The sequence below is a fragment of the Corapipo altera genome, unplaced genomic scaffold, assembly GCF_003945725.1.
Source record: "Corapipo altera isolate COAL_440 unplaced genomic scaffold, ASM394572v1 51, whole genome shotgun sequence".
Classification (NCBI taxonomy): domain Eukaryota; kingdom Metazoa; phylum Chordata; class Aves; order Passeriformes; family Pipridae; genus Corapipo; species Corapipo altera.
The window spans coordinates 441,183-467,618 of NW_020884892.1; the positions used below are offsets into that span (position 1 = coordinate 441,183).

At 41.1% G+C, this 26,436-nt stretch overlaps 1 protein-coding gene across 19 annotated transcripts in view; it reads left to right on the plus strand.

Annotated features, from left to right (window-relative positions):
- The window catches only part of PTK2 (protein tyrosine kinase 2), a 190,444-nt gene that overhangs the window by 75,593 nt on the left and 88,415 nt on the right, over nucleotides 1-26,436 (plus strand). For 18 of the 19 annotated variants that reach the window (XM_027645649.1, XM_027645631.1, XM_027645633.1 and 15 more), the window contains 3 exons: nucleotides 6,431-6,657; nucleotides 18,575-18,741; nucleotides 26,085-26,172. In XM_027645649.1, the coding sequence (XP_027501450.1) occupies nucleotides 6,463-6,657; nucleotides 18,575-18,741; nucleotides 26,085-26,172 (450 nt within the window). In that variant the 5' untranslated portion in view covers nucleotides 6,431-6,462. Of the gene's footprint in view, nucleotides 1-5,099; nucleotides 5,110-6,417; nucleotides 6,658-18,574; nucleotides 18,742-26,084; nucleotides 26,173-26,436 lie in introns of all 19 variants that reach the window. The other variant, XM_027645650.1, reaches the window with a different exon arrangement.

Genomic DNA, 26,436 nt, shown 5'->3' on the forward strand with positions numbered 1-26,436 from the left:
GGTGCCAAGGGACCACAGTGAAAGTTCAGAGTGCTATTGAGAAATTAGGCAAGTATCTAACTGGATACCATGTTCTAATTAAAGCATGTACAGACATTGATTTTCTTGTATTCCCAATACAACTCATGTTTCCTCACTATTAAATTTTTAACATTAAAAATAGAAAACGGTGCCAACTCCAAAGGGAATTGCTGGTAGTGCATATTATGCAATGTTTCAATAAAATTGGGTTAAACTGAGTGTTTAAGGTACCTTAGGGCTTAATCCTGTGGGATTTTTAGTGAGAAGGGTGGATAATGTTTTCAATGTCACAGAGTGGACAGCGAGCAAGACATCTTGGGAAATTTGAAAAGTTGCTGCTTGACACTACAAATAATTCAACCTCTTGTCAGGCCACTGAAACTTTTCTCTATCCCTTCATCCCAAGGTGCAGCTTTCCAAGTACCACTTCCCTGGCACTCAGAAAAGGCACTCACAAGTCCTCGAGCAACCTCTGTCCATTGCAGCTGTAAGGGGAATATACCCTTGTTTCATTTAATTCAGGCAATACACTTATTTATTAATTTATTTTTTGCTGAGTTACACTTGTCTTTGTGTTTAACAGGCCCAGGGTTGTCGTGCTGCTTTGGTTCATGTGAGTCTTGTAGTTCACAGTCTCTGAATTCTTCCTTTATGCTCCCCTGAAGGTTTAATCTCCTAGAACATTGATATAATTGAAAAAAGTTTTTCCATACTGACAACTTGTATTGCTAAACTTGTTTTGACTTTGGTCTGTATTACCTTTGAACTGTTGAAACATAGAATTAGTAACTGTTCAGGCAATATTCCCTGAGGGGAGGGGGAAATGGAATTACCGGTACTGTTTTTCCATTTCATATTGATACACTGAAATACTTGGTGAGTCAATTTAGGCAAAAATGGATAAGAAGAACTCGATTTTAAAATTGTTTTAATGTGTCTAGCTTTATACTTTGACCTGGGAGCCTTGATAAATGCTTTTACGTGCAAATATTATACTTAAAAATACCTATTTTATTGGAGGAGTGAGGAGAGTGCAGTGACAGGGGGAGGATCAAAGAAGAGGCAGCAAGAGAAATAAATAAATGCCTTCTTGGATGTAGTCATAGCAAATATTACCAATAACAGGGGATATAGCTGAAAGATGTCAAAGGAAAACCAAAGAATTGCTGCTTTTTTCTTCTGCTTTTGAACATCAGCATTAGCTGAAAGGATAAGATCAAGAAAAATAAGCTCAGCAGGGAACAAACAGGGACATTCCAACGTGACTTATGGAAATAGCTGAAATTATTGACTGTCTCTGAAGGCTAAAGTGATCATTCAGGGAAAAAATACCCCTTTCCCTCTCTTTTTATATTTGTTCCTAATTTGAAATCACAAACCTAATGGTTTTCTCAAAGTTTCACCCTTAAATCTGCATCCTTAAATGTGTAACAAGATGTTGACATCAGGGACATGCAGAAAGCCTTGAGGCACACCTGGAACGTTTGCTGCTGCTTCCCTGTGTTTATAACAGGCAGGGACACACCAAAAGTCAGCAACGTTTTGGCTCTTAACACAGACCCTGAAAAATACCAGCTTTGTCATGGGGATCGTAGTTGAAATTGTACATAACACCCTGACTTTCTGTGGGCTTGAGATAGTCAAGTGAATGTTTGCAAGGTGAGTTACAGCAGGATTTAATGCAGGCTGTGAAAACGGATTGAGCTTGAAATTCATGAGATGTTTACTGTCTGATGTGAGATGTCTTATGGATAATTTATGAACTTAGAGTGTGAAATAAATTCTTAATTTACTTTTCACCTCCAAATCGCAAAATTTCAGAGGTTGGAAGGGAAATAGTTTGGTCCAACTGTGCTGCTCGAGCAGGACCAGCTACAGCAGATTGTTCAGGAGTGAGTCCAGTTGTGATTTTAATGTCTCCATGGATGGAGATTCTGGGCAACCTGTTGCAGTGTTCACCCACCTGTGTAGTGCAAAAACTTCCTCTTAATATTTAAAATGGGAGTTTCTGTTTTTTCACATTATGTCCATTAAAGCAGTGTTGTTTCTCAAGGATGCAAGTAGTCTAAAATATTTTATTTATTTTAATAATTGTAATATTTGAAAGTATTTTAAGTCTTGTAGAATTATTACACCAGAACCAGTGAAAGAATTGAACTCTGAATTTTTATTGTATTTTTTATAGATTCTAATATTTTTAAACAGATTTAATAGATTTTTACAGATTTTTATAGGTTTGAATTGAGATGGACCAAGTTATAGCCCATAGATGTCGGTGCCTTCAAGCCTGAGATGGGGATCAGAATGTAGAGGTTGAGCAACAATAAAATTTCATGGTGTCTACAAAGGACAGCGTGAAGTCACCGTGTGAATAATTACAACTTGGTTCCTTGTGCCAACACTAATATGAGGAACTGTTGTTTGGTTTTTTTAATTTTTTTTTATTTTATTATCAAACTACTGATGTTGAAGACATTATTGCCATTGAAACTATTTCCCATATGAGATGACTTGACTTTAGTATCAGTTTATTAATCAATTTGTAGCTAATTGATTTAAATATTTTTTAATGACTTTTGACTATCTTGTTAGTGGAAATGATTTAATTTCCAAGTACTAAGAGGTGGTGGTGAAACGTGACTTTGAACTTTGATTGTGCTACTGGAAGTCATAACACTGGCTTTGTTCTTGATATAGTTAGCAAATGTGGGGATCTGTCAGCAGGAGTCACACTGAGCAGGAAATGGCTTCTAGAAGGATTTAACTTCCCTCAGCCTCAGGTGCTCCCACCACAGTAAAGAAAATCATCTGAACAATAGCACCTGCCGTAGACTGGTAACAACTGCTGGATTTCAGCAGACCCACTCAGGGTCTCTAGGCCAGGGCTGGTTTGCTTTTCTCTTTCCCACAAGCTTGGAATAATCCTTCACAGTACTGAGAAATCCATGTTTTCTCTGAAGGGCGAGCACTGGAGATCAGTATGGCAGCTCCAAGGCACGCTGGCACACGTGTTCACGTACGGGTTTGACCACACTTGATTTCATACCACTGGCCTGAATGTGCCCCAGCTCGGTTTTGCCACAATATCCAATAAAATACAGTAGAATTAAGTCCCAGAATCATAGATTGGTTTGGGTCAGAAGGGACCTTCAAGACCCATCTTGTTCCAACCCCCCACCATGGGCAGGGACACCTTCCACTAGACCAGATTGGCCTGTCCAGTCTTGAGTACTTCCAGTGAGAGGCATCCACAGAGGTGACCTGTTCCAGTGTCTCAAAATTTCTGACCCATTTCTAATCTAAATCTACCTTCTCTTAGTTGACTGTAGCTTGTTTCTGCTCCATGGTAGCACACACTGCTTTTCTTTTTTAATACCAAGAGAACAAAAGCTGCTCATTTAAACTGAGGTCTGTAATGGCAGGATTACATACCAGTCTGGTTTGAATTTAGAAAGCCCAAATAAGCATCCTGGTGTTGTCTGAGCTTTCTTTGTATCATAAAACAACCAGGCACCTCTTGTGAAGTAGTTGTTTAACAGCAGCTGTGTTTTACAAAGTTTTGGCCTGGGGCAGAGTTTTACAGTGACATTACAAGCTCAAACCCAGGGGCTAGTTTTAATGGAAACGTTAATAGGTCCATAAACAGAGATATGGCATGTGTGTCTATACCTCAAGCTATCAAATTTATTGCTCTTTCTGTGCTTCATAAAGTAAGCATTGGGATTTTTAAAGGAAGTTGTAAGGAACTGAAGGAAAACTTGCTTTTCTAATTTTTCAGAGTGGGTTGTTTTGCCTTTAAAAACCTCTGTGAAATAAAACCTTGTAAAAATTGACCCCGTATCCAGTACTGTCAGTCTGATGTTTAATTCCACAGTTTCCTCTCAATGTGATGAATATGGAAAAAAGTATAATAGTGTTTTGCCTGTCCATTGAAGTTATGTCTTGTAAGAGCACTTCTGTGTGTAGGAACTGGTGTCTTGCATCACTTTTCTGCTCCAAAGGGATGTAGATTGTCCATACTAAGTCTGTGGTCTTCTAAATACTTGTTTTGGTATTTCCCTGTAGCTTTTCTCCCTTTTTCAGCCACATAAAACCTGATGAATATGTGTATGAAGTAGATGGAGTATGGTGAATTAATATTAAAGCAGGCATTCTTTTGGTTCTCCTCTATGAAAAAATGACTCATCTCACTTTGGGTTGTACCACATTTCCCTGCTGTTCTCATATGTAAACTTCAAATAAAGCTCAGTGGTTTCATTAGTGACCTTGAGGTAGGGGAGGATGTTCTGAAGGAGGCAGAACATCCTGCACAAGGTCAGTGGCTTTGTCTGAGCCTGAGAACCGATTTCATTCTGAGCAGTTGACTGTTGAAGGGCTTCATTTGCCTGAATGTGTCCTGGTGAAAACTCCCTATGGGCCTTTGGAGTGAACCTGTGGCTATTTTAACCTTAGAAAAAAGAAGCCCCACAGTCAGGAGCTTGTGTGGTCATGTTGTCTTGGTCTTGAGCTGCCATGGGGAAGATTTTTGTGCCTGTTTCAGCTTTAAAGTCAATGTTTATATGAAAACAGCTGGCAGGCTCCTTTGATGAGGAGAAGTCAAGAGTTGCTGAGAGGCTCCTGGCATTTTCAGATCTGTATCTGTTGGTGTGGAGTGGGGAGCAGGAGAGGCTTCAATGTGAGCATAAGGTTGGCTTAAGATGTGTGTATTGATAGCCAGAAAAAAGGAACAATAAAGCTGTAATAGTTTCTTGAGTTTTCAGACAGATATGAAACTCTGACAGGTGAGGGAAGTGTCCCTCAATGGTCAGACACTGGGGGAGTGTTTGGGAGAAGTGTCTCCTTGGTTTCTCCTACCATCTTCCCTGAGGGCAGGATGTTATAGGCCATTGTCTGCCCAGTGTTAAATTCTTACAGTTCTGTTGGACGAATGCAATTCAACCATTTATTCAAGAGGTAAACACATCCTGCCCAGACGGGCTATTGTTTCCTCTTTATCTGGTGGGCTGAATCAGACAGATGATGCTTAAGACCTCTAGTCCTGTTTTAGCCTCGCAAATGTTGTCATCTATGGTCTGTAGATTTCAAGCCCTGATACTGCTGGTGTTAATTCCTGTTAGCTGAGCTCATGGTGTGGTTTGGCCTTGCTGGTGTGAGGACCTGCTGCTGCTGTGGGGGAGGATGCTGTCCCCTCACTCCTCACCCTGACCACAGGCTGCTTCTGCTGCCCTTCCTATCTGGCAGCTTCAGGCAGCCATGGTATAAAACTAAGCCAGCCCTGAAAACCAAATCACCGGTTGGGTTTTTTTCCCCTGATAATTTCCTGAAGCAGAGCACCGTGGTGGGTGGCAGGTCGGTGGCTGAAGCTCTGAGGGGCAGCCAGGCATTACAGGAGCTCAGCTGGGATCAGGGATCTCTCTGTTGCCTCACTGTGAAGTAAACCCAGGGCTCAGGCGTTCAGTTTACTACCAGAAAGGCGTTGGGAGCACTGTGCCAAAAAGATCAAGTTAAGTTTATTTTTAACTTCTCCACATTTTCAAAACTGCCTCTCTACTGGCTGCTCACTGTGAAGAGGAGGAGGTATGGAAAGCTCTGTGCACTTATCCAAGCCCTGGAGCAAAGCCCTGCAGTTCTTTGCGCTCTCCAGCCAGCAGACTGGAATGATGCTCAAGACTGGCAGGCAGGAAGAAGGTACTGTTTGCTCTTTTTCTCTTGGACTGCATTGATTTCACAGACACCATCTGCTTGTGGCTGACTAATTAGGAGCAGTAGCCAAGAGGCAGTTTTCTTCTCTTTCCTTTGAGATGCAGACTCATACCAAGGCATGCCTTTTGCCACCAGAGTTGGAAATCAGCGTGACTGAAGATAAAACTTGTTCAGGAGTGGATGAGAGGAAGGTCAGGAGTCTTAATGCTTCCTCAGCAAAGAATGAATTTAGCTCTGGTCACACTGATTACCAAAATAACACAAAACAAGTGATGTGACAGTGTCTTAGCCTTGAATAGGAGAGCCTGGTGTTCGTGTGCGTTTTTGTAGTGGAGACGTTCCTTAAGACCAGACTTGGCAGATTTTAGGGATGGAAAGTCCTGTTAAACCTGGAAGGTGCTATTTGGTCTTGAAGGCTTTGTCAGGGACCTGGGTTAAGTCACTGGGAAACTAAAAGAAGAGGTTTGCTTCAGATACCACTTTTGTAAATGATTGTATTGTTCAAATTCAGATCATTTGCTCCAATGGGGTTGCAGTTTCTCTGGTAGTCATCTGGATAGTTTTTATGTTCATAGATACATAACTGTTTTAGTTGCCTTCCAGAAAGGTAAGGAGTCTTTATGGTTTTCCAGTAAAAGCCTTATATAAATCAGTGTAAAATCCAGGTATAACTAAAATGAATTCCTTTTTTGTTTCCCTTTCCTAGAATATGACAGATACCTAGCATCCAGCAAAACCATGGCAGCAGCTTACCTTGATCCAAACTTGAATCATACACCAAGTTCGAGTGCAAAGACGCACCTCAGTACTGGGATGGAGCGTTCCCCGGGGGCCATGGAACGAGTCCTGAAGGTTTTCCACTACTTTGAAAACAGCAGTGAACCAACTACGTGGGCCAGCATTATCCGGCATGGAGATGCTACTGATGTCCGTGTAAGTCTGTTTTTAGCATTATTGTGCTGTCTTTAGGTTAAGTTTTAACTTAAAAAATGAGAGGTAAAAGTCTGGAAGCAAACAAACTCAAAAGTTTCGTGGTTTATTTAAAAAGAATCTTTACCTGTTGTATTTTGTGAGTAACTTCAGAAGCTTTAAGTGGTACCAACCTTCCTTGAGAATAAAAAACCTTAATGATTATGTATTGTTCTAAAGAAATGAGAATTCTTATTTTGAAATTTAGAACAGTGGTTGTCAGTCTAGATGCCACTACTGATGTCTGTTAGTTGACTTTTACCACTTTATACTCCCCAAAAGCCTGTGTGACACCTCATGACAGGAATGAGAGCCGGGACGAAGATGACATTAAATTGCACTTCTCATGTTTCAAAAAATAAAATTTGTATTTAGATGTGAGATATCTGTGCATTCGCACATTTAAAATGTTTAAATATAGTTTGTACATCACTTTAAAAAAATATTGTTTGAAAACTCATTGCCCCACAGTGTGAGAAAATTAAGCTGAAGGGCTCTTTTATCCCCCAATAAATCCATTTGTTCCCCTCCTCCCTGGTAGTCACCTGTTGCTTGTATTTTCATAATGTCGTCCTTCAGTTCATCTATGGAAAACAACAAAGGTTGGGATTTTTTAAAGAGTCAGTATCTGTAATCTTAGATATGTGGAAATGTTATGTATGCATGGAAACACTGTTTATTCTGAAGCATCTTTAATGCTGAGATATATACTTACCTTTTACTGCATTTATTCTTTCAATTTTTGAGGTATTGCAGTATTTAAACTGAAATGAAGCTCAGTTTAACATGTCAAAATGCTTTTGTGGTTTGCTTGATTTTTAGTTATCCTCCAAGAGCAGAATCTTACATGGTGGTAGGTGGTGTGGGGGTTGTTTTCTGCTGTGAGGTTCTTGCTGTAGAAGCAGGTTCCCATCTGCTCCTTCCTTCCAACAGTACTTCAGATTCCACTCCAAAGACAAGATATGCTGCTGAAGGGAGAGAGTTGTCAGAGTAAAGGTGACCTGTTGTCTCCTCCTGCCCACTGGAAAACCAAGTAAAAAAAAATACTGAAGAGTTCTGGATGTTTGCTCTTCCTTTCCTAGTGTTTGTTTCCATGACTGCATATGCTCAAGACCCAAGAGCATTCCTCAGTGGAACAGGTCTTGTGACCTTGATCTTACACCTGTGAAATCCAAGCATTTTCATTGGCGATGATCAGGAAATCTGTCTCTTGTCGACTCAGTAAGCTCATATCTCTGTTCAGGGATAATTTGGTGAGCAGACAGATTAGAGGTACAACAACAGGAACCTTTATCATCAAACTGCATACACTTATTTTTCCATGGAATAGGGGTTTTTGGGTGCCACTTGAAACATTGTTGCTCCCTGGCTTAATTACAATGGTTTGATATATCTAATTTGATTGATTTATTTCATAAAGTGTATTACTTGGTACAAGGAGAGAAAAACTATGTCTCAGTATGTTTTTAACCTTGCAAACCTCTCCTGTGAGTGAATGTCCACGGGTCCTAATGTAGTACTTGAAATGGAGGCTTCTTTTTACGAAGAAGTGTGTAAAACCTGAAAAACAAAAGCAGAGATCAAATCTGTTTTTTCCAGCTCAGAAATACCTGTGGTTATGGACTTTAAAGATACAAAACTTACACTCCCTGTAAGAAATTCCATGCTGAGCTCGGTTTGCATTTACATTCTTGCTTTAAGCAAGAATATGTCTTTTTTTATATAAAAACAGGATCAAAAGAAAGGCAAGTAGCAGTTATTTGAGGCTTGCCTTAATTTTTAATTCTTATATGTACATTTAATTGAGTGGTTGTTTCCAAAAGAAATTTGATTTTTGTGTTCTTCTTTCCTGATAAAGAAGCTGATGGGAAGCTGTTAAACTTCCTTCTTTTAACAAATGGTGTTTCTTTTTTTATTTTGCTAGACTGGGACAGTGACTGTTGAATGTGCAGGTACTCCATAGTAAAGGACTGGCATTGATGTATTACCATGACATTTATTTTAGAAACAGTAAACCCTTGTTGGAGTACAAGCCTACATTCCATTGGAATGACTGCTGTTCGACCAAGCCGAATAATTTAAGATTAAAATAGCCTTGAAGGTTTTTTTGCCTTAGTTTTACCCCCTCCCTTCTTTTGTGGAGGAGACAGAGCTTCCATTTCTTCTGAATTACAACCTGAGGAGGAGACTGGAGCTAGGTTTGGCCTTTGGCTTGTTTCCAAGGAGCATTGAAGGGATATTCAGAGGTGAATGTCTTTGAGACAGTTCTACAATTAAAAGAAAAAAGGTTTTTTAAGACTCTTCCCTGGTCAGCACAGCTGCTGGGATGATGGCTGGGGGAACATTTCCATTTCTCAAAGGAAGTCAGACTTGGTCTGAAATCTCCAGAAGAGCCAATTAAAGGTACTTCTGCTGGTAAAGCAGAGGGCTTCATGGAAAGTACTAATATCAAGGGAAAATAAATCCTGATTTGTGGTTTGAAACATCATCTGTTTCTAACAGAGTCCACTTTGTGAATGGAAAGGGGGTGTTTGACGGTCAAAGAAGTGAGGAAAAGGGCCTTTCACTACTTCCTAAGAGTAGATTGGAAACAGTGCTTTAGCTGTATACCTTATCCACAAATCCTTGATCATGAGAAGAAACCCTTTTCATTAAAACTCATGTTATTAAGCTCACAGGAACAGAACTTGGATTTCTGTGGGAGTCTGTTAAGAGTCCAGACTGTGATTTCCTTGCTGTTTGTCTTAAAATACCTTTCACCAAGACAACAGTGTGGCTACATGAAGGCTTTGCTTTGAAGAGGACTTTGGGCTATGGACCTCTGCTTATTCTGGATGGATTTAGTCCCTCAAGGACAGCTGTTTCCTTGGAGGGATGAAGGCTGTAGTCTGCAGTGGATGCAGAGGCAGCTTCTCAATTCTGGGAAATGCTTTCTTGGATTTCAAAGAACTGGCATACTCTCTTCACCTTTTTCTCCTTTGGTATTATGCTACAGACACGCTTCACTTCCAGAAGAAAAAAAAGGCTTTTATGAATGTGCAAACAGTGGTGTCCTCCTGTGAATGTGTATGTAGACAGACATGCATTTTCCAGGGAAAGAAAGGTTGTTTATCTTCCCTGTTTATCTTGGTATGACTTCATTTGGATGTGTTGTCTGGGTGCATATGCACAAGGAGGGATTTCAGGCTTTGGGTTTGGAGAGAATGCAGGGCATGCTCTGCCCTGCTCACAGCCCCAGGTGTGGCATATAAGGAGGTGGGTGTTGCTGAGATGGAATTTCTTTGGGCTCAAGTGCACCCTGAAAGTAAACACTGCCACCACATCTTGATCAGCACTTGGAGTAAATCACCTCTCTGTTTCCAGAAGTTGTGGTTGAAGCAGAATTGTAGCCATATTTGACAAAAAAAAATTAGTGCTATGCATTTAGAAGATTTGAGGAGTGGGAAGGGTTGGGATTTTTAGAAAAGAGGCATTTGGAAGACTCATGTGAGCCCTTACCAGGTGGCTTTTGGTGAAGTGCAGATCTTCAATATGGTCTTGCTTTCCCACCCCAGAGGTGCCCAGCTTGCATCCATTAAAATTCCAGCCCTTAAAGCTTGTCCTTGATTCTTCACTAGTAGTTGTGAGAAGTAAAGGTGGCATTATTTATGTGGAAGTAATAACAACAAATCTCAAACCAGGTTATTGCCAGACATGCATCCTACCATGATTCTCATACAGGTTTATTTTCTGTCTAAAACATAAACTGGATAGAGACAGCATTAAAACTTCCAGCTGTAAGCTTTGTCCTTATTTCTGGAGTTAGAGAAAAGTGTGGTTAGAGCTCTTGAACAAGTAAAGGTACTATGTCCAGGGCTCTTTGAACCTGTTCATAGTTTGAATATCTTTTTCTTCCTTTTCTATCCAGTACCACCCTAAAATGTCAGCTTCTTTAATATTGACAGAATAAGAACTCAAAAAGCTAAACAAAAAAAGAAAAACATCCTTAGCTAAGGGTAAGAATATATCTAACCTTAAAAAAACTGGCATGCTTTGGCTGTGTCCGATCCCTACATCAGCAAAAGACCAGAGCAAGTTCATCAGCTTCCCTATCCACCTGCAAAATGTTACTTTTCCCAGGTAGAAGGCATGGGTGCAGGATTGGAAGGTTGTGTATTTCAGTCTGTTCCCTAAGTTGAACTTTTTAGGAGGAGAAGGGCTGAAGCACATTCAGCAGAGTCATCACTAAAGTAGTTTATTCAACTGCATTACTGTGTTAGTATTTGTTGGTTGTTTTTTCCTGTTTGTTTCCCATTCAATCCATGCTGTACTTTTACCTTGTAGTACAAGAGACCAGAGTACTCGACTGGAGATGCAGTTTGTGGTGGAGGAGTGGAAACATTGTCTATAATTCTAATGCTATCCTAGTTGGACACGTGTTTCTTCTGGCACCTGTGCCAGCTCCCTTCTTGCTGTTTGTTTTCTTGTGCTACCACCGTAGTTGTGCTGGCATGGGTGGTGTGTGACTGTTTGGCAGACTCAGTCCAAGTTAAAATGAATGCTTGTTTTACTGTTGCCTTTAATCCAGATCAGTTCTGTAATCTTGTTAGCTGCATCGTCTTGCAAACTGACACAGCTGAGGAGGCTGGGGGAAGAAAGGAAATCCCTGTTTATGCTGGCACTGTAGTATGCACCACTAGTGAATAGAGTATTAAAGCTTTATTGATGAGCAGCATTCCTGTTTCCAGGCATTTCCCAAGAAGGATGTTGCCTGTTCTGAAAAAAAGGCAAGAGGTTTGTCAGTCCAGCCTCAGTCACAGAGAAGACTTAACTTCCAGCCACAATTCCACCCTTTCACCTTCATCTCTGTCCTCTAAGTCTGTCCCCCTTTTTTAAACCCACCTTATTTTGACCCAGTATCTGGACAAAAGGTCCCAAAAGTCTACTGTGTCTAATCTGGAGCAGAGCTGGTCTACACAATACTGGTTCTGGTTGACCAGATATCCAGCAGTTGAACTCACTGCTTCCCAGCTGTAGAATGGGCCAGGTGTGCTTTGTTGCTGCTCAGTTCCTCCTAAACCCACCAGGAACTTGAAGAGTTACAGGAGAATGAGCATATGGTAGGGCTGCTCTAATGTATCTGCTGCTATCTGTAAAGGAGATGCAAGTGTATTCCTCAGAAAAGGTTTTATCTATGGGATTTCTCTTTAAAAATAGACTCTTATGATAATACAGTAACAAGGTGAGCAGATTGGTCACACCTGTGGAAAAAGTTCTGTGGAAAGAGTCTGAGCACTAGCAGGACTGCAAACCATGCCAGGTTAGTATTTTTGGTGAAGTCTGCTGTATACAGCAATGGTTGCATATTCAAATCTAATTTCTATGTGTATACAGTAATATATGTGCTTTGAGGTGGTGGAACTATGTGATGTATAGAAGCAGACTGGAGTCCACTGATTCTAACATCAACCAGATATATGTAAAAAATGTATAAAATCATTCCTGATCTAGTATAAGAGCTAGAAAATCAGTACCATTTACATCTCTTCCTTCCTTCTCTCCTCTGTGTGCCTGCTTTGTACCAGGTGAACAAGGTGTGGTTGTACTGTTCGTTTGGAGGTGCCTCCCTTCTGAGAACCTGAAAAAAGTAGTTAGGACTCAAAACTGCAGACCTGCAAATGTAAACAGTAGAAAAAGGGTGTATGGTACTCTGATAATCTATCTGATTATAACAGACTTGGGCTTTAGAATTCCTGTTTTACTTGTGCAGAATACTTTTGATAGCCTTGGGTGAGATGCACATGCAAAATAGCGTTTTAAAACCAATATAAATAGCCCTCTGATGTTTTTTCAGAAGACACCTAGATCTGTAGATCATTTCAAGTGAGCAGCACATCCTGCATCAGTGCTTAACCATACAAGGACTGGACCCAAGGGAGCTCTTAGACTTTGCAAGGGCAACTGAGGATAAGGAATAGTGAAATACAGAATCAGAAAAATCTGGGTTGGAAAGGACCTTTAAAGGTCATCTATTCCAGCCCCGCTGCAATGAGCAGGGACATCAACTAGATCAGCTTGTTCAGAGCCCAGTCTAACCTGGTCTTGAATCTTTCCAGGGATGAGACATCCACCACCTCTCTGGGCAACCTGTGCCAGTGTTTTACCACCCTCAGTGTAAAAAAACTTCATAATATCTAAACTCAACCTACTCTCTTTCAGTGTAAAGCCATTCATTGACTCTTGTCCTGTCACTCCATACCCTTGCTAAAAGTCCCTTACCAGCTCTCTTGGAGCCCCTTTAGGTACTGGAAGGGGCTCAAAGGTCCCCCTTGGAGTCTTTTCTTACCCAGAATGAACAACCCCAACTCTCACATCCTGTCTCTGCAGCAGAGGTGCTCCAACCCTCTGATCACCTTTGCAACCTTGCTCCAACAGGTCCTTGTCCTTTCTGTGCTGGGGACTCCAGAGCTGGATGCAGTTCTCCAAGTGGGGTCTCACCAGAGGGGAATAGAAGGGCAGAATCCCCTCCCTTGATCTGTCGCCCACATTACTTTTGATGTTAAGCTCTGGAAAACTAAAATTACTGTCAACATTTCAAAAACTGTTATGTTTATTTGGGAAGTGTGCAGTAGGATCAGAAAAGTGCTGATTCATCCAAAAAGGCTGGAAAGCGGGGCTGTACCAGCTCTGCTCTGTCAGTGCTGTTGGCATGTGCTTGGAGGGTTCCCTGTGGAATTATGTGTGGCTGTGGAGAGGTGCTTGGGATGACAGATGCGAGTATGGCCCGATTGTGAAAGGCTCTGAGGCACTTGAGTGGATGAGGTGCTTGAGCCGAGGGTGTCTCTGGACTGGAAAGGTGACAGGACCCTGGGCACCAGCACAGCCTCTGTTCAGGTGGTATTTTCAATATAAACTTGTAGGGTTTCAGTGGCAGAGTCCTGTTCAGCCTGATCAGTTCCCCAGTCTAGTTTATCATAAAATGTAGAAACTTGTTTGCTGGATCAACACTGGAGAAAGCACCATAATGAGAAAAAGATGCATGTGGGCTTTTCTCTTTGAATGTCAGACATGGTGTTATCTGAGGACAAGCCAGCTTTTGGTGTTGTGAGCACACTCTAGAGTTTTCCTTTATAGAAATTTTAAGTTAATTTCCATCAGAGCTGTGTCATTTACTTTTGTCCAACTTTTCATTTAAGCTCCCCATATAAATCTCTCATCAGGAGTTACAATACTTGATATAGATAGTGTTTGACATATTTGAAGGGCTGCACAAACAGTAGCACACTGTCCCTATATCAGAGGAGCTCCTTAAAGACTTTTTCTAGTGCAAGAAACTTTCTCTTTCCTACTAAATAAGGAAATTAGGTTTGTAGTCACACTGGGAGTATATTATTCCATCTTCAATTTATTCATAGTAGCACATCAGCTCTGCTAATTTACAAGCAAGCAATTCATTTTTCCTCATTTACAGAAGCATGAGGTAGTATTAGTACATAGTGGGAGAGCCCTATGCCTTTCGACCTTTCTCTGGTCTTGTCTTGATTTTCCAACATTCAAATGCACTCTACTGTAAATTTTTTTTTTTGCCACGTTCTCCTGATTTAGGACAAATATTAATTTTTAAATTAACTGTGTTGAATATCTGTGGGTTCTTTAGACAAATGAGTAAAAATGAGTACTATCAAGTTTTCTAGCTGTAGAAAAAGCTTTTTCTTCTTCCCTCTGGGGTAAAGGGAGGGAAAGGTGACCTATCTGTTGTTGATAGGAAATTCCTCTGGGGGCTTCCCACTCTCGCTCAGCTCTATCAGCCTATTTTATGTTCAGGATGTAAATGTCAGCTTTGGAAACCTAATTAAAGTCAATGTGATTATGGTAAACAGCATTCAAGGGGCCCATGATTGTGTGACTGCCTTGCAGTTGTAGGGAGTTGCCAACAGACACATGAAAACTCCTCAGAGGAATTTATAGAGGTACCTCGTGTATCGACAGTGAAATCTCATTCTGGAGTAGGGTTCTGCTGGAGTTAAGCTCCAGGATGAGTGTTCTGGCTGTGATTAATTGGAAGTCAGAAGTTTGTAATCCAGGGTGAAACTCTGGTGTTCTGTACCTGTTTTTTTCCACTCAGGAATGCATCTGAGGAGCTTCCTGAGCTACCAGGCGGGTTGTAGCAGAGTCTGGAGAGATTTCGGATTTCTTTGGCTGTGCTTCCAGTTCAAGCGCTGTGGTGACATGTCTCAGCAGGATGCTGTAGACACTATTGTGCAGTGCTTAAGCAGTTAAATTGTTTGTCTGGAAACTTGTGATTAAGCATTCTGATCACTGCCACAGAGAACATCAGGCTGCTGCTGGCAGGGCTCCTCACAGTGCCACTGTGGAAGGCAGAGAGGTTGTCACCCATCCTGGAGTGATGGCAGTGGCTTTGTTTGACATTCCAGACGTCTCCACTGGGTCTGTGGATGATGTCCAGGGTTTGAGGATACTGAACATGTTGTTTAGTACTGATCAGGGTTAAATGCACTGACCTGGTGATGGCTGCAGTGCCAGTGCAAGTCTTGGAGATTAATCTTGGACTGTTTGGAAAGAGCAGCCAGATAAAACAAACCCTGTGGTGCTGCAGAGGAACTCGCTGTCCTGTCTGTGTGTTGTGCTGCTGGGTTCTTTTGATGGAAGGTGTGCCTCTAAATGTTTTAAAATTCAAATTCTCTGATTTATTAAAAAAAAGTTAAATAACCAAATAGATGTTTTACTTGAGAGGCCTCCCCTGCAAACCAAGGGAGTGTCTTAGTTTTAGTGTCTTAATCACCCGATTTCCTTATTTCTCTGGTTTTTGTTTCTGGCTGTGGTTTGATAGCACCTGGAGTGGTCTCTGTGGCTTTCCTAAACAGAACAGGAGCCACTGAACGCGATTGTTTCACATAAAGCATCACTTCTTCCTTCCTGAGAATACATGACTTCTTAGACTATGTTTTCAGACACTTGGACTTGACCTTTGCACCCATGCTGCTGTCTCCTTAGTGTTTGCATTGACTTTTTCTTGATTTGCTATACGTACTAATTGTTGCTAATTCTTTTCTTGGGGTGATACCAACTACCTGGCCAGAAGGGATGGTGTACCCTTCCTACATAATGTTTACCATTATTTTGATTCTGTGATAGGTTTAGAATGGATTGATGGAACAAAAAGCATAGGGGCTTAAAATTTCACTCACTGTTGCTGGGAATTAGGACATCTAGCTTCTTCAGTCCTTATAAAATCCCAACCTGAAGATTAGAGAGGGTTTGAGATGTCTGACTTGAGTCTTTTCCTGAGTAAACACCAATGGTTTCAGCTGAGCCTTATGCATCAGTAGCCTCAGTGGTTCAGGGTCATAGATAATTTTGCCCTAATTTTTTTCCTTTCCAAGGCCATTTCTTATCACAGCAGACATAACTATCATTTAAGAACATGTGCCTCCATTTTCAATTATCAACTGACAGTGTCAGAGACGGGAAGGGATGGATTTCCAAAAAGAAACGCTGTACGTTACGTGCTCTGTGCAGGCTGCAGGAAGAGATGGAAATGAATGAATCTCTTCTGTTTGCATGTTGAAAAGCTGGCAGCATTCCTCTTGGATGAGAGCTTGTCTGCCAAAATGTTAGGCTTTACTAACTAAGCAGAGATTGTACCTTGGGTGAAGAAGAGGTTAAATGTGCCTCTGTGGCTTCTCAGAGCTCTTGGTGGTTGTTGTGTGTTTCCAGGGATACAGGCAACTGTTATCCTTTGTAGTATTAGATACAAAGACCTTCAAATGCAGGCAAGAAACAAACTTAACCAATTTACATTTAATTCAGATTTAAAACCGTTCACTGACCTGATCATAGACCTTTGGAATTGCTGGGGAAGGCTGCAAAAAGTTAACTGCTTTAAGAGGAGACAGAATGAGTAATTGGAAGAGTTTCACTGGAGGCTGATGAATGACAAACAATGCTTGGCTTGGGAAATCCACTGGGATAAAAATAGTCTGAGGTTAGGAGAGCACTTGGGAAGTGCCCTGTGTGCTTGCCTGGTGTCACCTCTTTACCAGTTGTTGGCTTTAAAAAATTTTGTTATACGTTTCACTGCATTGCTTCTGGAAGATTATTTAAAGGTTGCAGTTTGAGATGTGTGAGCTGATTTAACAGCTTGATATAACCTCACCAACAGCATGATTCCACTCCTACACGTGTCATGTTCCCCCTCAATTCAGATTTAGTGCTTCCTTAATTGTCTTTTTTTGCAGCTAGTTTTCTGCTTGCTTAATTTGCAGAATCAGGGTCTTAAACAACTTCTTTGGGATATAAAATAACAAATTTTCAGAAGCAGTGATAGAATCATTTAGGTTGGAAAAGATCTCTGAGGTCATCAGGTCCAGCCATCAACCCGGTCACCACCACGTTCAGCACTAAGTGGTGTCCTCAGGTGCCACATCCATGTGTTTTTTGAACACTTCAAGGAATGACTCCACCGCTTCCCTGGGTAGCCTATTCAATGCTTGACAACCCTTTCAGGGAAGATGTTTTTTCTAATATCCAATCTAAACCTCCTCCAGTGCAACTTCAGGCTCTTTCCTCTGGGAGAAGAGGCCACTTAGCTGGAAGAAGAGACCGAACCCCCCACTTGGCTGCAGCCTCCTTTCAGGGAGTTAGAGAGCAATAAGGTCCTCCTGACCCTCCTTTTCTCCAGGCTAAACACCCCCAGCTCCCTCAGCTGCTCCTCACCAGGCTTGTGCTCCAGATCCACAGTGTCATCTTATAAAAACCCTTTTGCCTAACTCACTCCAGCAGCCCACCCTGGGCTCCTGTAGAACTTCCAGCTGACTCACCTGTCAATGTTTTCTGGAATTCTGAGCAAGAATCAGCAGCTTGTGCATCATCTTGGGCTTATGTGTGTGTGTGTATCTGTATCTATGTGCACACTCACACATGAGCATTTTCAGTAGGAAATTTTCAGACCATTACAGCCTCACACGCCAAGGGCTGTGAATTCCTGGAAGAAGTGTCTGGGAGCAGTGATACCCTGTGCTCCTGCTGAGTCCTGAACTCTGTAGCAGAGGGGATTTGCTGCCTTGCAGGGAGAGGAGCCTTCCCTTCACTGGGCTGTGAGGCAGCCCTTGGATCTCCTGCTGGCTCCCTAATTGGGATAAGATCAGGACATGCTGCATCTGCTCATCCCTGCTCCACTAGCACGTTTGATTTTTAGGTACTGTGTGTTAGAGCTGTCGAATGTCTGACACGGAAGGGAAACGGCACCTGTTGAGGTTTTATTTGAAATGTTCCTTTCTTGGGCAAGAGATCCTCAAATTCTGAAATTTACCTCAGGGCATTTGTTTTCTTTAAAGATCTTGCCAAATAATTATCTTTTGCATCATTTTATAAGAGATCTGTGCTGAATTTCGGGAGAAAATGATTGGGGGTGTGAAGGAAACAAGGGGCTGTGGTGTGACCTCCCAAATCCTGGCTCTTGGGGCACTAAAGAGGATGAAAGTCTTTAGATGATTTTCCAGTTCTAGGTGGACACTGACTTTTAAAAGGTGATTTTTTTGAACAAATGCATCCTGCTTTCATCCACAAATCTGCTTTTTATGTTTTGGCTTTCATGTTATTCTGTTTTACATAGCAGAAATAATGGCTTAATTATGATAAAATGCACAGAAATTTATTTACTGATGTTTCTTGAAACCATGCTGGTAAAACTTCAGAATTTGTAAATATTGTCTGAAATAGCAGCTTGCAATTAAATATGTTTAATATTCTTAATAAAGGTGCTACCTGATTTATTGCTTAGTATTTTGTGTAGAGTATTACATAGTAATATTTTAAATTTTTTAAATCTCTATGCGTTGCATTTCACGATTTGTAAGGAGTGTGTGTTTCTCTGTTTTAGGGCATAATTCAGAAGATTGTGGACAGTCACAAAGTGAAAAACGTGGCCTGCTATGGGTTACGGCTCAGTCACCTGCAGTCTGAGGAAGTTCACTGGCTACACCTGGACATGGGGGTGTCTAATGTGAGAGAGAAATTTGAACTAGCCCACCCTCCAGAAGAATGGAAGTAAGAGTATAAATCTGTTCAGTGTCAAAAGTCGTCGTGTAAATCTTTTTACCTTGTCTTTACAAAATGTTCTGTAATTTTCTTTATTAAGGAAGATCCTCTTGTGGTGGAATGGAGATGGTGGAATGGTGGGGGAAATAAACCCACTAAACTTTTCACTGAGAGCTGTAAGCAGTGTTTTGATTGCTTTAAGGGGGTTTTGGTTGTACGAAGGGTTTCCTGCAAACTGAAGAGAACAGAACTGAAGAGAAACCTGGAATTTAGAGGAAGCGTAAAATAGGAACAGAAATCTCCTATTCAGTTGCCTTGAAATCTGCAAGTTTTGTCATCCTTAAAAGTTTTAGGACAGAAAAGCTATTCCTGTTTATGGTATAAGCACACTGCTGCAATTTTAACGGGATAAATCTTGTTATTTAAATAAAGCCAAAAAGATATTGTTAAGTACTGGTGGTATTTGTGTGTGTATATATGAATAAATACTTATATATAAATACTTGTACATAGATATGAGTAGGAGAAATGTGATTTGAAAAGAGTGAAATGCAATCAAAAATCAGTTTATCCTTCAGCTGTGGAAAAACTTTTCAGTTGTTAGACTTCTTTATATTGAGGCCCAGAGCAGTGAGTGACATCTGTTTCCTTCTGACTGATCTTCTCAAGTTATACCAGGAGCAGTGAACAATAGAAAAGGTCACTGCAGAATTTTGAGGTTTTTTTCATAACATTTGCTGAGATATTTTCATGATCTGGTTAGTTGCTTCCAAGAAGTGGTGTGACCTGGGTTTCTTCAGCTTTTTAGGAGGGTGAGCTGATGGTTCACATTCAGGAGAGGATGTGGGCAGGAGAGGAAGGAGAGAAACACTGTCCATTTCTTGGTAGAAAGACAAGAGAAGACTAAAATATATTTAAAACTGAAGTTTATTTGTGCAGAAAAACATAATAGGCTACTAGAGAGGATGGGGAGCTCAGAGTTCAAAATACTGTCAGATGTGGTACTAAACTCTCCTGGGAACACCAAAGCTAGTGATTACTAGTTCATGGCAGGGAGGTTATGCATCTGTTTCTGTGGTTTATGTTCATAACCACAAGTTGTGCAGAAGTTATTTTAAAGGCTGCACATACCTTCTGGAAAATTACTGTAAATAGTCTCTACTTAATTTCTCTCAAATGGAGTTTTAGTCTAGCGGATGTCACATTTGGCAATCTTTATTTATAAATTTTCTTTAGGGTCCCAGTTTTAACAAATTCCACAAATTCAAAGAAATTAGGAATGTTTAAAAGCTGGGTTTCAGAAATGTTGCACGTTGTCTTCTGTGCATGCTACATTTTATTGTTCCTGGGATGTGCATGGATCACAAGTCATTTTTCATTGATAATACAGCTTGGAAAGGAGAAGATTCCTGAACTTTTCCAGGATAGTGGTGCTATCATGTGGTGGATAAGATGTGAATAATTTATGCTGTGGAAATTTGTTACCCTAATGTACAAGTGTCAGTTCCATTTTTATTAGGCAGTACAACTCGCATCGTACACATTGCAGAACACATTTAATTGGTTTTAAAAGCAAAGTTAGATATTGTTTTGAAGTTTGTGGAAAGGAATTGTATAAAACACTCATGAAAGAGCTGTGATAGGGTGTAAATTATTCAATACCTTTCCAAAGTGTCATTTAATGTGTTATCGAATCCATGCAGCGTGACATACCTTTTAAACCCAGAGAGATTTGCTGTGCATAATCAAAACGCTGCTGTCATATTTGTAATACCATAGCAGAGTGTCTAAGATCATATGACAGTACTTGTAGAAATATTTAGATTACTAAAGGGGAAGTAGTCTTGGAATGGTTCTTAAATGAAAAGCTTCCTATAGTGTTAATAAACCACTAAAATTGAGTCACATATGGTTGTTTTTTTCTTTTTTTTTAATCGTCTAAATTAAAAGGGTTTTATATTGACAGTGTTCAGAAATTAGAACTTGGAATTCTCCTGGTCTAATCCAGGTACTAGAAGTTACATGGATTATGAGTGGGCTATACACAAAAGTGAGCAGAATAAAATCCATATCCTGTACATGCAGCTTCTGTTTGGTGCTGGTGGTGATCCTGCAGAAGATGAGTTAATGCAGGGAAGAAATGGGGTATTTCTTGCCTGGAGAAGAGAAAGCTCTGGGGAGGCCTTAGAGCACCTTCTGGTAACTTAAGGTGCTACAAAAGAGCTGGAGAGAGACTTAGGACAAGGGCATGAAGTGACAGGACAAGGGGGAATGGCTTCAAACTGACAGAGGCCTGGTTTAGTTTAGATATTAGGAACTAATTGTTTCCTGTGAGGGTTTTGAGGCACTGGCACAGGTTGCCTAGAGGAAGTGTGGCTCCATGCCTGGAATTGTTCACACCTCACATTTGCTTTTGTATTATAGTAGTTCAACCTGCTTCATGCTATAAAAAGGTTTGTATTTAGCATGAGATAGTTCAAACCTTTGCTATCTTGTGGTAGATTTTTTATTTGTTTTAAATAAAAATCAGTAAAGACCTAGTGCTTTACTTTTTCTTACAAAGAAGAAAGATGGGCACTAAAGGTCAAAAAGAAGCATTTTATTGCCTGTACCTGCATCTTCACTGTATGTTTACTCTAGGAATGTTCATGCTAGTTAACTGTATCAAACCAAATATCCTGTTTCCATTTTATTTTACTCTCTGGCTATGAAGATAATTCTGTCCAATATCACAGAATTCCAAATGGGCCTAAATCATGCTGCCAGAAATTATCAGAGTTATAATTACTTGTTTGTTTGTAGTAGTTTGTTCAGGAAATAAGTCTTCTTGAGTCTGCTATGGTTTATGTCACACTGGGTAATACTGACTTATTTCTTTGAGCTGTGCAAGATTTAGCACTATGGAAGCATTGTATAATTTGAGTGTGATTCCATGTAATTGCTTCAGAATAACTGTAGTCTTCCAAATGCAGTCTGAGAGTTCTATTCATTACTGAATTGCAGTAACCCTGCTGCTGTTAGGTTTAACTTTCAGTAGCATAAACTCTAGCTGTTACTTAAACTTTTGCTTGTCTGAAGGCCTGTATACCTGTGCATGTGAGGTGATCCCAGGTGACAAGTAAAATACAAACAAAATCCCAGAGCTTTTTAAGGCAATAAAGACTGGAATGGATTGGTCTGCTTCAGGTTTCCTCTTAGCGTTTATGCCAGTAAGGCATGTGTTAAACTCACATTTTTATTGAGGAAATTCCTCTTCACTTGTAATATTACTTTTATTTGAATGATTGGATCTTACCAAGGGCAAGGGGAGGAGAGGTAAAAGAGCCTTCCTCCATTAACCTTCATCTTTACCTCTGGGTACAGATGAGAGTTACAGCTGGGGGAGCCAGTGTTAGCAGGATGAGGGACTCTTAAATCATAGATGGCATCAACCCTCATCATTTTTTGCAATACTGAGCCTTAAACAGCAGTCACAGGTAGTTTCCTTTATGTCTCCAGAATTGCTGTGTGTCAGAGCACTGTTCCTTTTGCTGGCCTTTTTTGCCCCACAAAGGAAATGCCAAGGGGTTCAAGAAACAAGTTATATGTCTCGGAACACAGTGTGTTCCCCACAGGGTAGACACCTCCTGGTTCTGTAGTTAAGGTTTGTAAAGCAGGTCCTCGTGACCAGGTGACATTCCTGCTTTGGCTCTAACAGGTAGAAGACACCCCAGTGCTCAGCAGTCCTGGGCTGTAAGTTTTGGTAGCTGTGAGACAGAAGCCCTGGCATCACAGACACAAAGGCCAGACCACCTGCAGGACAGTTTCACGAGTGGGCTAAGTTGATCAACAGCTCTGTCCCCCTCCTCTCCACAGTGTGTCTTCTCCCTTCTCTTGCTTCCCGTTATCCAGTCCTATGAGCTTTAGTGCCTGTCTAATCCTTCAGTGAGCCGATCCAGTTCATTAAACTCACACAAGGCTTCTCCTTTGTCCGCCCCTTTTTGTTCCCATCTGCTCTCTTCTGGTTCCTTTCTTGTCGATGTGAACTGAATCAGAACCTGCTGGTGGCAACTTACGTAGTTGGGACTGGTGGGATTATTTCTTTCAGTGACTCAAAGTATTAAGAATTGGACCATCCTTTCTTTTTTGGCTCCACCAGCTGCCCAGGTAGTGCTTGTTACTCAGAGGGAAGCTCCCAGAACTGCTCGGTGATGTTCACTGTGCTGTGGAAGGGGTCACTTCACTGTACCACTTGTGAACCATATGGATTCCCACCTTTCTGAGGTCTGAGTGGAGGCTCACTGTGTGTCAAGAGTGCTTCTGTACCCCAGTATAGATGCAGACCAATAAGTAGGATAGTGATCTTCAAGTAATAATTTATCAAACACGAGGGAGGTCGTCAGCAGCTGAGATACTTGCTCCAAAAGTAGACCTGGTTTGTAAGGGACGTGTCATCCTCATCACTTGGCTGCACTTCAAAGACAGGAAATTTAGAGGGTATTGAAATCAAAGCCATCCTTGAGCTGGCCTTTGGAAGTCAGCTTCTTTATTCCCATAGGCCTCGTCAGAGATTAGGGTATAAATAGGTAATGAAGGTCACCCGAGGTGACTGTCCCAGCCAAGCCGGTTTGCTTTAACCTGATTTTCTCATGAGATCCTGTTGCAAAAAGCAGCACTTCTCACAGCTGCTCAGGTAAGAAGACAAGTCCCTCTAAAGGAGAGATTGCTTTTCCTCTTTGTCCCAGAGAGTAATGGTGTTCTGCTTCCTAGAATCACAGAATTGTTTGCGTTGGAAGAGACCTCTAAGATCATCAAGTCCAACCTTTAACGCAGCACTGCCCAGGCCACCACTAATCCGTGTCCCCAAGTGCCACATCTACATGTCTTTTAAATCCCTCCCTGAGCAGCCTGTTCCAGTGTTTGACAGACCTTTTCCATGAATAAATTTTTCATAATATCCAATATCCAATTTTGTAATATCCGGTCCAGTCTAAACTGCTCCTGGTGCAACATGAGACTGTGTTCTCTTGTCCTAACACTTGTTACCTGGGAGAAGAGAGACCAACCCCACCTGGCCACAACCTCCTCTCAGGTAGTTGTTGAGAGCAGTGAGGTCCTCCTCGAGCCTCCTTTTCTCCAGGCTGAGCCCCCACAGCTCCCTCAGCTGCTCCTCATCAGACTTGTGCTCCAGGGGAGGTTTAAGTTGGATACTGGGAACAGTTGCTTCGCTGAAAGGTTGGTCATGTGTTGGAACAGGCTGCCCAGGGAAGTGATGGAATCACCATCTCTGGAAGTGTTCAAAAAACATGTGGATGTGGCACTTAAAGACACACACAGTTTATTGGTGAAACGTGGTGGTGGTGCTGCATTGAGTGTTGGACTCAGTGATCTTAAAGGTCTTTTCCAACCTTAATGATTCTATGATTCTAAAATGCACTGGACCCCCTCAAAAGACTAAGCAAGTAATTCTTTTACACAGACCTGTTTTATTCCATGTCAGTCTCTGCAGTGGTGTCCAGCAGTAGATTTTAGTGGATAAGGCAGAATCAGGCAATGGGGGAGGTTTTACTTTTCTACGGGTGCACAATGTGCTTGTACTGCCTTCTCTCACTGGCACGTAAATACCTGGAGGTACAGTTTGGCTGATATCTAAAATTTTAGGGAATAATTAGATATGTGTACTGTGTCTAGCCTTCACAGGTTAGACTAATTTGTGAAAGTTTGTCTTAACTCTGACTTGGAATGTTTCTGTTAATACATGACTGTGTTGTTGTATCAGAGAGCGGTTTGGATTGAGAAGGACCTTTAAGGATTGTCTACTCCAGCCCCCCTGCCATGGGCAGGGACACCTTCCACTATCCCCAGTTGCTCCAAGCCCCATCCAGCCTGGCCTTGAACACTTCCAGGGATGGGGCAGCCACAGCTTCTCTGGGCAGCCTGGTGTCTCATCACCCTCATCACAAAACATTTCTTCCTTATTATATTCTAAATCTACTCTCTCTCAGGTGTTCTCAACCTTCCCTGTATATCCTACAGCCTGAAGACTCTTTAATTTAAGAACATGTTTTCTGTGCAAAGTAATTATGAAATAAATTGCCATACTACAAAAAACATCCCTACAAGTATCCCTGATTTGTATACAGTGTGTGCATGTGTTTACAGTTTCCAAATGTTTTCCTTATTTTAACAATTTCTAGCAGGACAATTTATTTTCAAGGATGTCATAGCAAAAAAGAATATTGCAACTTCTGCTTGCAGTGGAATCCTAAGCAGCACTTACTCCTAGTAACTTTTTACCCAGTCCGCGTATAAATCTTGATAACAGGCAGCCAAATCACTTGCTGAAAAGAGGTTCTTGTCCTGTTGAAGCCAACAGAGTGAAATTATGTAATACTTGCTCTTATCATAAGTAGATTGTTAAATATACCTTTTTTGGGAAGGACTGTAAAGAGTGTTATTTAGGATATGCTATATTGGCACAGCCAAAGGGAGGGAGACATTTATTATCAGAATTTCATTGAAGGAATGTGTCAGAGGAGGAAGTAAACAGTGTGTCAGACATTGTGGTCTGTTACCACAGGACAAGCAATAATACTAAATTTAGGGGTTGGAAGCAAAAGTTTAGGTTTGAGAAGGGACACAGATTTATGTAGTCATGGATCAAGGCTCATTCTGAATTCCCTCACTTGCGGTGTGCTATTAACTTGAACAATGTGGCTGTCAGATTGAAAACTGGTTTCTTGGTCTTTTGTGTGTGTCCTGACGATGAATAAGGGAGCAGGAAACCTTTTTTTATACAGAGAAATCCCTTCAAAACCTATGGAAAATTCAGAGGTGAATATTAGAGATTGCTCAGAGTAGGAGCAGAGTCCTGTTCCTTGTTCTGTCTGTAGGATGTGGCTCCCTGGGGAGTGACAGTGTTTGCCACTCTTGGAGCAGCAGGATCAGTGTTTTAAGTACCTGCTTGTGATAACCAGAGATAAAAGCTGTTGCCAGAGGTCTTGTCAGTGGTTCTGGCAGCTCATCTGCTGTTGTCACCTAATTGAGGCCTCCCTTCCCATGGATTTGGAGCTTTATCTGCTCCAAGTCTTGATGTTTCTGTCCTCTCTGAAGCTCTGAGAAGGCAACAGGGCTCTGTTTGCTTCTGTTACAAAGGTCCTTTGTAAACATCAGTATGAAGTGTCAGGTACAGGTAAATTCTAGGTTAGTTCTCTTGATTAGCCAGAGGAAATTTTCCACTACTTAGAAATTCTAAATTTGTTTTGATTTTATCCTTATTTTTAAGAAAGTTTGAAGGCATCTTTTATATGTGAGGAAATCTTAACTATCATTTGTTGCTCAGCAGTTCTAATTCTCTTCTTCTTGCCTTTCAGATATGAATTAAGAATTCGGTATTTGCCAAAAGGATTTCTAAACCAGTTCACTGAGGACAAACCTACTCTAAATTTTTTCTATCAACAGGTATGTTGAGTTCTACTACTTTGTCTTTTGCTGATTTTGCTCCATTTGGAAGACTCTGGATTTGGTTTTGTGGGTGACACGTCACTGTGGAAACAGAAACTGGAAAAAATTTAAGGTTACATACATAAAGTAGAAAGGGCACAAAGCCCATGCCACCTTTCTTCTTGAGAAGCAGTGAGGAATATTTTCTAAGGACAAGGTAATTGTGCAGTTGTCTTAACTCAGATAAAATTGACTGTTGTTCCACTGGCTTCTTACAGTTAA